Source organism: Pituophis catenifer, unplaced genomic scaffold (assembly GCF_029215685.1).
Source record: "Pituophis catenifer annectens isolate HBS135680 unplaced genomic scaffold, rPitCat1.0.hap2 SCAF_1, whole genome shotgun sequence".
Classification (NCBI taxonomy): Eukaryota; Metazoa; Chordata; class Lepidosauria; order Squamata; family Colubridae; genus Pituophis; species Pituophis catenifer.
The window spans coordinates 63058606-63070593 of NW_027256881.1; the positions used below are offsets into that span (position 1 = coordinate 63058606).

The following is an 11988-nucleotide window of genomic DNA, read 5'->3' on the forward strand; positions in this document are numbered from 1 at the left end:
CCATTTTAAATGTCAAAAGGTTCCATGGCACTTAAAAGCTTCGCTGAATTGAGTAATACAATCAATTGTGTAATGGAAACATGTAAAATAATACTGAAACAACACTACTGGATTTTGTAAACAGCAAAAAGCATGCCAGAAGATTGTTCTTGGCTCTTCAAAATCGCAAATTGCCGGATGTTGCCAGATCTTGGACATGCATGCACTGGAAATTACTAGCACCTACTCTTAGGAATCCTGGTAACTGGCAGGAAGAAGCTTGTTTGTAATGTTAGCAGCTTTCTTCCCAAGTAAGTATATATCATTAACCAAGATTTGTAAATAGCCATTTGCCTCTTCACCTGTGTAAAGTATGAATCATCTCTGCATAACCATGCATAGAATGTCTGTAAATCAAGTAAATGCTGATTCATTTTGCCATATAAAGCAAGGCATCAGATTGACTAGGAAACACCCATCATAAAAGAAATAAACATCAACTGGGTGGATTCTTCCCATCTAGAACACCAGAACCCTGAATTTAATAGGCTGAAAGAACGTGCATACATACAGAGAATGACAACAGCCCTGCTGGATTAGGTCACAGCTCATCCAAAATTTCACTTCCAACAATGACTAACTAGATGACTTTGGAGTGGTTGCAGGCAGAAAATAGTCACTCTTCTTCACCATTGTTTCTTACAGTATTTGTAGGTAGCTGGCTCCCGACTAAGCAGTAACTTTCAGTCTTGAAGAGGCAAAGAAAATTCTTGACTATTTTATTTATGCTATGCATGTGTTCATATATGTTGACTGTACCCCCCCCAATCATTTTCTGTTCTTATCAGAGCAACCACATTTTCTTAGTTCACAGCACCCTTAGTATTACAAAGTTATGATACTGCAAAAAGACATCACAAAAATGTTACCCTGGACTGTCACAGAACATAGTTTGGGAATCAGACTACATGAAGAAAGGTGGTTTCTTATAAGGAAGGTGTCTAAACCTCTGAATATTTCTCTTTTTTATTTTTTCCAGCTCCATTACAACCTCTGCCAAGTGTAGCAATCAAAACTATATATAATACTCCAGATGCAGACATTATAACTTTGCATGAAGACATTACAATGTTGGCAATTTTATTTTCAGCTCTTTTCCTAATGATCCCTGCATGCAATTTGCTTTCTTCACAGCTGCCACACACTGAATTGATGTCTTCACTAGCCACTTCAACCCTAAAAAGATTAGATTCGAACAGTTCAGACTTCAACAATATATATATATGTATGAAGTTATCCATAAACTTGCTATTTCACTGCTTGCATTCAAATCAAGATAATTTTCTAGGAATTAACAAGCATTGTAACACAAATCTTTGTGGAACTGACTCCACCTCTCCCTTTAGAAAACTGATTATTTATTTCTATACGGTGCTGCCTGGATTTTTAACTGGTTATCAACAAGTTTTCTTATTTTGTCATCACTAAATTTACTGAAGAGCCTGCAGTGAGGAATTTTACCAAGGCCTTTTTGAAAATCCAACTGTGCAATGCGGACAACCCTAAAAACCTATTAAGAGTTTGGTAAGGCAAGGTTTCTCTTTGCAGAATCCATGCTGATTGTCCTGCAGCAAGGAGTCCTGCAGGACTCCTTTATGTGCTACATTATTTCTTCTTTTGGTTTAACTATTTTATGTTCTTTATTTGTCAGATTTAGATACCATTCATCTCAATTGCAGAGTGACTCTGGGTAATGTACAAATAGCAGCATAAATACCTAAAAACCATATAAAAATATGAAAAAAGCAATAAAAGAGTTAGATAGAAACAAAAATACGTTAAAAGGTGAGGGTAAGGCCATCAAAAAGCCAACTGTTCCAGGGTTGCGTGGTCCTCAGTAAGACCTGTGAGTTGGCACAGCCATGTCTTCAAACTCCTTTAAAAGGCCCAGGAGAGTGGGGGCCTGCTTTATATCTGGAGGGAAGGTATTCTAGAGGGTGGGGACAGTGGCAGAGAAAGCCTTCTTCTTGGACCCCACCAGTTGAAATTATTTAACTGATAGGGTCTATATCATACCTTCCCTACTTGACCATCTATGGGCTGATATAAGGCTGAGATGGTTTCTCAGGTAATTTGGCCCCATGCCTTATAGAACTTTAAAGGTAATAACTAATGACTGTGAATTGGCCCCAGAAGCAAACTGGGTCCAAGGTAGGTTCTGTAGTAAAGGTATTACATGTGCCATCCTTGAGGCACTCATAATATCTTAGGCAGCTGCTTCTAGATACTCTTCAAGGGTAACCCTATGTAGAGCACATTGCAATTGTTCATTGGGAGACAACTAGGTCATGAGTGAACAAGGTATTTATTTTACTGATGTTTTTATATCACTCCAGTGAAAAGGTCTCTGAGTGTTTTACTGTCAAATATACAATGTTCTCTTTGAGCATCATGTTCACTCCTTTGTTATCATGTCTCAACAATTTATATTTAAAAATGTTCTTATTGTTCCATTTTGTGTTTTTTGCCCTTCGCTTTTGCATATCTTTGGCTTCTCTGATCCAACTTTCTTTATATTACTTCATTTTTTAAAATAAAAAGCATTTTAAATTACAACAGTTTTACATAAAACTAAGGATAGTTTCTCTAGGTAATCTCATTTCCCACTTTACTGTACTCTTCAATTAGCTTATCTTTAATACTGCTATCACTGCAGATCAGAGAATCATCTCCATCTCTCTCTCTCTCTCTCTCTCTCTCTCTCTCTCTCTCTCTCTCACGCACACACACACATGTACATACATATAAACAAATAGCACCTAAAACAATTCAAGTTATACTTTCTCACAACAATAAAAATTGTGCCTCATTTATAAAAGAATACAACCCTCCTACCTGAAACCAAAAAAAGTTTCACTGACCTAGTCATGCAGCATTATACTATTAATATTCAGTTTAATTGACTATGAATAGGGAAAGAGTGAATTAAACATACAAATTAGTACATGAAGTCTAACCAGCTCTTTGGATCATACTTGTGCTATATAAATGATTATAGAAAGAGATATTATATTCTTCAGACCACTGTATCATAGTTGGAGCAGTCTTCTAACATAACTTTCTTTAAAATTATAGAAGTACACAATATTCATGTCCATCCTTCTTTTAGTTTCCACAACTTTATCATACAACTCAAGCAAACATAAGGAGATACAAAAATTAAGACTGCTAAAACAAAGTGTCCAAAAGGGAGGCACAATCATACATGACTATTATAACAGTCAATATGAAATGCTTCCATCTATCACTGTTTGCCTTTTAACTGCTTTGTTCAAATTGTTATAATATAAACTAATATTGTATTCACAGGACTCTTGTTTTAAACAATGTCTGCTATCTAGCACCCTTCATGGATCATGATACACATTTGAAAAGTTTATTGTTCAAGAAGAAAATCTTTCAAATTTAATTTGAAGAATGAAGTTTTAAGTACAGTAAGTTGCTTTCTACATATGATAATCTTTAATAAAAGTTTCATGGCACAAAATATGAATACACACTTTTGAGAGCCTTATTTATATCCCATTTTTGAAATGATTCTATTGCAAAATGGAAGAAATGGTAACATAGGGAGTTCATTAAACCCTATATAACCATATTGAAAATTAAATATAAAAAGCAGCTACAAGCAAATACAAGCAAAGAGAATGGAAAAAACTAAGCCTCAACATTCAATACAGAGCCTGAAAGTGTCCTAAATATTGCAAGCAGTATTCACACAAAAGATGCAGAGAGCTTAAGCCAGAATGATTTCATAGCAAACAGATTTGCCTGAACAGGCTGTCTCATAATCCTGCCAGTTTTTTTTAAATAAATGTTGCTTTATCTACAGTTTTTGCTTAAAGAGAGCCATATCAGCAGTCATCTATAATAGAACACATTAACAATTGCAGAATGTTTATTGACTTTAGCAATATTTTAAATCCACAGAATTTTGATAACTTACATTTTATGTATATCTTTAGAAATAACTAAGTATGGTAATGCAAACAAAATTTGGGAGTTCAGCACAAAACAAATACATCTAACTCTATTATAAGGCTAAAGATATAACCAAGACTTTCATCAACTTTACAGATCTCCATTTTCTCTAGAAATGTTAATTATAATAGTGGTTTAGGAATCACTATAGTTTGCACCACTTAAGTGTCCAAGGTTTTGGCTTTTCCTTGGAAAAACCATCTGAAATGATATCTGTTTACCTCTCTCAAAGAAAAAAAAGAAGAAAATCAAACAGATCAAACATACATTATCGTTTCACCAACAAAAGGAAATTACAGCTCTTTAGACATCTGAACATAACAGTGACCCATTCATTAAAGTGAAGGATAAATATGAGAAAAGAACTGAATCATCCATAGCTACATTGTCTTTAAATGGAAATTAATTGGAGACTGCAGAATATAGGCACAATGTTAATTCAGTGAAATGATCTCTAACAGCTACATTACACCAATGTAACTCTAACTGCACGTTTACTTTTGGGAGATCATTTTTCAATATCCAAGTTTGAATACACTTTATATTATTCAGACGTATGCCTTATTCCTCAGCCTTAGGAATGGTGCAACATATACCAATACTTTTACCAAACGGAACAGGAATCAATTTGTGACATAAAATTATAATTGAATCCTGGATATATCCAATTGAAAGTGAAGCAAACAAGTTCTGAATATGTGGACTGTCCCTTTGACAACAGCCAATTTCCAGGTTAAAGACTGAAACTTAAGTTTTCCTAGGTTGGAAAATGTGAATGTGATGATGCATCCTGGAAACCAGCTGATACATTGCTCAAATAACAACAATGGATACTCATATGGTGATTTTAAAAAATGCACCCAAGACTTACTTTTTTAATGCAATGAAGGCTCTCTACAAGTTTCCAGAAGATATGGTGTGTATATGTTTTTCTAACATTCATTTTTGGGAATTATGGGAATGTATCAATTGTACAAAAAAAAGGTTGGTTTCAGAACAAGGACCCTATGACTTCAATGATTGGGAGGAAAATCTAAACAGTATCTTAGGATATTTGGGCCAGATTCTAAGTATTTTTATGGAAGTCATGGCAATTTTTTTCACTGTTCTGTTGACACATGTTTCACTGAGAAACACTAATTGGTTGTTTAATCTTGAGGGCTTTTTCCTCCAAATAGCCACACTCAACATCCTTCTTCTAAAGGAATATCATCTTGTCTGTATTATTTTAAAGTTATTCTTTATCACTAGTAATATGAAGCTGTTTCCACAAAAAAGTATATTTGTTCAATAATTTGGCAAATTAAATTATAGATGTCAATACGGAACACCTTTCCTTTGGTATTTGATCAAATACCAAATTTGATCACAATACCAATATTGTTATTTTATACAAAATAACAATAACATTAAGACCTGCTAGAATCTGACCCAACTGCCATCTGTGCTTATCCTACTATTGGCAGAAGGATGCTATTTCATATTTATATGAAATATGCAAAGCAAATGTAGCATAGATCATCTCTAATTAAACTACAAGCATACTAAATACTTTCAATTATGTTCAGCATTCCTGTCTCAAAAATCCTGTTTTCACTAGATTTGAGGCAAGTATACATATTTGTCTTAAACAGTAACTTATTGGCTGAATAAAAAAACATAGTTTAATGTCAGATTGGCACGAAATCTTTCAAAGGTTTTTTTTTTAAGTTCTACATACTGACCAGTAGGGGTCATTTCAGCACAAAAATTATAACAGAATAAGCTGACTCAAAGAGGAAGCTCTGTGGAAACACAAGACCTATTCTTTTGAGGTAAACAGGCTTTTATCCATATACGATATTCATGACAAGTGTTCCTAATTTTGAAAGATGTTTAATTAATAGATGAAAAGCAAGTAATTCATCCAACAACTTTAATGTAATTGTTGGAACTATCAACAGACTTCAAAACTAACATTCTTATCTACAAGCTCAATCATATAGACATGTTGCAAAATCCAAAGTTAGCTATAATTACCAAGAGCTTAGCTGAAGTCATCATTTAAAGCTTTGAAGATGAAACTACAGTTGTGTAGGTAAGCTATTTATCTGGAAATAGTTTGGCTAATTTCTGCAGGTTGTATTCTTGGAGAAGTTGGGACAGGAAAAGCTGGGATAAATATTACATTTCTGTCACTGCCTGAAGTCTCCTCTCTAGAGATTACCTGTGCTATTTGCTGCAGGGGAATGCCAGATACAAAGTAACAGCTGAAGTCCGGCAATCAAATACATTACTTTTAAACAATTATTAAAACTGTCAAAAACGTTTGAACTAAAGTGAAGTAGGGTGTTGAGGTGTTATGGCAGAATTTGCTCTAGCATAAACATTCTCTGTAGTTACTCATAAACATGTACTTTCCATAACAGCCATTTCATTCAGCTCAATATGCTTATAACTCCTTTTAAGTTTAAAACTTCCATGCAAAGGAATCACAACCCCAAGCAAGTTATTAAAAGTCTGATAGGTCTATCCTGATAGCTCTCATCTTGCCAATTAAATTAAACTGAAGCACACCTGTACTAGAAAAAAAGGCATTTTAACTACAAAACTAAGGTTAAAATAAGCTGTAGTGGCTGCCGCAAAGGATAAATCTGGAAATTTTTAGGGATTAAAGGGAATTAAGAATTCTTTAAATTATGCATGGCTGGGAGTGTTTAGATGACTTTCCTGCCATTTTTTTTTTCCAGAGGAATTTTTGAGCTCTCTGCAGCCCTCTTGTGGATCATTCTTATGGAAGGGAAGTGAAAAGGAATTTTCCATAAAAGATTCTGATTGTCATATGCACTATATTCCCTTAGACTTCCGAATGAAAAGTTATAATGGTGAGACTGAATACTCACACATAATTTGGGCAGACAGCTAGCAGACAAAATATTTAAATGTTTCCAATTATATTAATTATAAAGAATACTTATGAAAAATGTGCAATATATATATAGAGAGAGAGAGGGGGGGAGAGGATACTTTTTTTTTTAAGAAATGAAACAAGACAGTTGGTTCTTTTCCTCATCCCAGCCAACAAGTATACAATTGGGCAATTGCTCTTTTCAACCTTCTTGGGAGCAGAACTCCAAAATAATTTGAATAAAGAGGGTTTATTTGTATTCAGCAATGTTTTGAAAATACATTTTTTAAGAAAGATTAAAATGGTAGGACACCTTTCAGCACTATAATTAGGTAAAAGTTGAGTTCCACATGACACACGATCAATAACCAACTGCTTCATATATATGGATTGAAGAGTCAGTCGATTACAGGCATCTACATTCAGGTAAGCCTGTTCCGTGATTTCGGTTGTAAAAGCCAGCAGGAAAATAGCGAAGTCAGAGGAACGAAATGATGTCCAAATTAACATTTTTGTACTAATACCACAAAAACCCGCTTTATTTTTGCGGTCCAATTAAAATCCATCTTGAAACCTAACACCGATGAAAACAGCAAGAAAAAGGCGCGGGGGGAGGAGGGGGTGGTGGCGGCGGCGGCGTAAAAGAGGAAACAGGAGAACCAAACACCCTCCAGTGCTTGGAAACATGCGCGCACCACTATTAGCGTCTTTCCCCCCTCTCTTTTATTCGTTTTTTTAAAAAAAAAATACTGGAGACTATATATGTATGTATGTATGTACAGGAGCATGACATAGACAAATGGAAAGTATTTCTTGGGAGGGAGAGAAGAGATGGAACCTACGAACACGCCAGATTCGAAGAAGCTACCACCTTTCCTTGAATTTCGCGAGAGGTTTTCAAGGTAGTTATAGCTGCATTACACCCCGATTGTGCGTCGGAAAAATGGAGAGGCTGGAAAGGAAACCGCGAAGCGCCACTATTGGGGAAGGGGGGATTGGGGAGGGTGATATCAGCGTAAAGCCAGGGGGGGCTCACAGGGTCCTTTTCCTCTCTCTCGGGGCAGAGCCCCGCAACCCTACCAAGCCACGCGCTGCTTCGGGCTCCTGGCTCCGCGCGGGGGCGGAGCGGCTATCCGCCCCGGGGACAGGAGCAAAAGACCACGATCTTCCGCGTTTTACCTTCGCAGACGCCCGCTTCGTACTCGGTGAGAGAATCGCCGTTAAGCGGCGGGCGGATCACACAGCGAAGTCCGCGGTCGCAGGCGCCGTGCAGCCCGAAGAAGCCGCCGCAGCTCTCGTTGCGCTGCCGGGCGCAGATGAAGCAGCAGCCGCAGATGTCCAGAACGACGCCGCCGGGGCAGTTCTTGGGCTCCTCGCACCTGGACTCGTCGCAAGGCAGGCAGACGAAAGCTCGCGTCCCGGGCGTCCCCGGGAGCACCAGCAGCGCCAGGAGCAGCAGCCACCCCTCGGCTAAGGGCCAGTCGCCGCCGACTCCCCGACGCCTCCGCCCCGCGGCGTCCGTGGCCAGGGACATCGCGGCCAGGGCCGAGGCAGCCCTCGCAAGTCCACTCGCACTCCCCGAGCCCGGCGTGCAGCAACCCAGCCGCGCTACGGCGACGACGGAGCTCTGCCTCCTCCGGCTGCTCCAGAAAAGTTTCCTGTTGCAGACCAGCAGCTCCGCGGTCCAGCTGAAGTTCTCCTCGAGGCAGGCGGGCAAAGAAACTCGTTCCTCCGGTTGGTCCTCTCCCTCCAGACTCCTGGAAACCTCCGGGCGCTCCTGCGCAACGACTACGCAGCTAGTATAACGGGCGCCGGAGCGAGAGCAAAAGCGAACACCAGCACCTCCGCCGACAACTCGCCGCCCGACTCCGGACTCTTCGCCTTCTCCGACTTCTCCCAGCTCCCAACGTTTTACTCCCGCCCTCGGCTGCTCCGCGGTCATTGGATAGAGACTCGACCGGCACGGCCCCCGACCGCTTTCCCGGGCGCTCATTGGGTGCTCTCCTCCGCCACGGCCCGCCCCTTCGCCCACCCTTTACTTTCTCCGAGAGGCGCCGCAGTTCGGGCCCTACGGCGCTGGCTTTCCTCTCACCTCGCGCTCTGCCCCTCCCCTGCCCGTGGCTTTGAGGTTTGCGAGACGGGCAGGGAGACCCGGAGAGCGGCCCCGCGGAGGTCAAGCGGGATGCCCAGCCAGTCCGGGAAAGGCAAGGCGGGGTGGGAGGGGCGCTATTTAAACCGAGGGCAGCTCTGGAAGAGAAGAAGCAGAAATGGGGGGTGGAGGGGGTGTGCGGGTGTGGCCGAAGCGAAAGGAAACCCGAAGGCTGCTGCAATGATATCCTGAGAGCAGCTGGAGGCATCCAGGGTCGGGCATCACCGGGCCTGGGATGAGGTGGTCCTCACCCCGGCTCCCGCGCCAAAAGGACGCCCGCAGGTGAAAGTGCCTAGGCGGTGACCGGCCTCTCTTAGTCTTACAAGGCAGCCTCGGCGCACTTGGCGAGCGCTTCTCCTGGGGATGCTGCCGCTAACCCGCTGCGACCGCCAGAAAGGGACGAGCCCGACGGCCCGGTGGTGGTCCTCGCTTGCTTAACCGCGTGTGCCGGCTTGCTGGCGACGGCGTCTGGGTGTCGCAGAGGGCTGGCCTCAGTCAGCGCAGCCCACCCTCAACGGTGCATTAGGCGAGGTAGCAGAGGGAGGCCACCAGGAATTGAAGTCGTCTTTTGGAGGAAGAGGTGGGGGTCGGGGAGCAGGTGGGCGATTGCCAGAGCAGGTGCTCCCTTGGTGCCAGGTCTATGGATGGGATTAAGTTGCAGCAGACTCCGGACAGTGTTGTGGGGGCCCCCATTCCTTGAACACCGAGTGAGACTGAATGGCAAAGGTAGACAGTTGTGACCGAGGACAACTACAACTGTTTGCCACTTGTTATGTTAGGTAAAGCCAAAAGCTGTGCATCTTGTAATTATGGATGAACTGGTGGTGCAACAACCTGAGGCATGTGTTGGCAGTTGAATCCTTACTGCAGCTGCTTAAGTTAATTCTTTCCTGCAGGGTGTTTGGTTTTAACAAGAACGCCAAAGTGGTTTACGACTGCCTTCTTCCAGGCGACGTTTTCAACTTCTCAGCTTTGGAATTTTGTGGCTTCCTCCCATCTGAGCACTAACACAATCCAATCATATTTAACTTTTTGCAGTCAGTCATATTGATGGATAGATGTTGCTATCCAACTGTGGATGTGGCTGCTGTTTGCTGTTCTTTGTCATCTGTTTTCCACACACAAGAGCCATTGGGCTAGAGCAGCATAGCATACTAACATTGGTGACTTGTACTAACCTAGACTACTATTCAACTTCAGTTTTATTTTGATGGCTCAACACATTATATGAAACCAGCCTCTTGGTTATTATGTACAAGATATTGTGTAAACCCACAAAATGTGTAGCTTCAGAGACAAATTTTGTTGTAATATTGTATGAACCCAGACCTAGAATGGGCCAAAGGTATTTTCCCACCTAAGACAAAGTACAGGATGGTCTTTCATCCCAGCTCCATGCACAGTAACCATTTGGATTGATATCTGAATCTTACTGCACCATCATACTAGAAGGAATAGCCTAGTTTTGGACTTCTTATCAGCTGTGAAGCTGAGCACTTTTCTATAAATTGGAGTGAGTACAGCATGCATGAGATTGATGTCCATTCCTGTCCTACCAGAAGCTTTTGTATAGGGTTCTCCCTGCTAGTAAGATTGGCCTTGCACATGTAGAAGATTTCAGGAGAGTTTCCTCCACTTTCTCACTTCTTAATCCACTTAAAGCGGGTGTTAGCAACCCGCGGCTCCAGAGCCACATGTGGCTCTTTGACCCCTCTCCTGCCGCTAGCAGCCGACCTGGTTGCGTGACCTGCTCTTCGCCCCGAGACACTGGCCCAACCCAGCCGTGGCCGATGCCAACCTTGCTAACATGAGGGCTAGCAGGGTGGGAATGGGATCCAAGAGGAGAGTACGACGGAAAGGGGGACAGGCCCACAGCTGAGGAGCGAGCATGAGCCGCCGCCACGGCTTCCTTGAAGATGACCCTCCTCCGCCTCCTTACGAGACCCCCTGGCCAGCTGTTGCAGGAGGGTGTGCACGAGCGGGGATACCCTCCTCAAGTGAATGACTGGGCTTGGCCAAAGTTGCAGGGAGCAGGTGGGTTGACCAGCTGACGGGCAGGCGCCTTTGGTGAGGGCACTCTGGCTTTCTCTGAGCCTGATCTCCGGGGTGGGGCGTGCAAGGTTCGGTGGGGCCAGCCCTCTTTTCCCACTGCCCTGAGCTTCTTTACTCCTCCAGCTGAGCAGTGCTACTGGCGGCGTTGATTGAAAAGCATCCTCTGGGTGGCGAAAGAAGAGAGAGAAATGAGAGAGAGAGAGAGAAAGGAGAGAACAAGAGAGAGAAATGAGAAAATGATGGAGAGAATGAAAGAAGAAAAATAGAGAAACAAATGAGAGAACGGGAGAGGGAGAGAGAAATGAGAGAGCTGGAGGGAGAGAGAGGGAAAAGAGAGGGAAACAGAGAAGGAGAGAAAGAAAAAGAAAGAAAGAAAAAGAAAGGAAGTGGGAGAGGAAAAAGAAAAACAGAAATGGGAGGGAGGGAGAGAGAGAGAGAGAGACCGAGAGAGACCAATTTCCCACAGAAAACACTGGGAGCCACAAAACCTGGGTAGGTGTGGCTGGGGGGGGGGGAGGGTGTCATGTGACTGGGTGAGAGTGATGTTGAGTTGGCCACGCCCACCCAGGTTTTGTGGCTCCCAGTGTTTTCTTTTCTATGGGAAACGGGTCCAAATGGCTCTTTTAGCGTTTAAGGTTGCAGACCCCTGACTTGGAGAGTAGATGGAGTTAGAAAGCAAATTGAAAAAAGATTTTATCTTCTCAGTATCAACTGACCTTTTTCTAACTGTATGCAAAGTACATGCTGCACTCTGGGCCCAAGTAAGCATCTGAAAAGGAATACCTCTCTTGTACCCACTCTGGAAGACACCTGAGGTTTCAGAATCATTGCATTCCACAAAGTGGTCCTTTAGATTCTTTGGAGAGTTGCAGCTAGGCTG

General features: G+C 42.3%; 1 protein-coding gene across 1 annotated transcript in view; it reads right to left on the bottom strand.

The window, feature by feature from the left end:
• Nucleotides 1–8900, bottom strand: part of CRIM1 (cysteine rich transmembrane BMP regulator 1) — a 143057-nt gene extending 134157 nt beyond the window's left edge. Inside the window, exon 1 of the mRNA XM_070950339.1 lies at nucleotides 8087–8900. Coding sequence (XP_070806440.1) covers nucleotides 8087–8900 — 814 coding nt within the window. The remainder of the gene's footprint in view (nucleotides 1–8086) is intronic.
• Between the last annotated feature and the right edge of the window lie 3088 nt (nucleotides 8901–11988).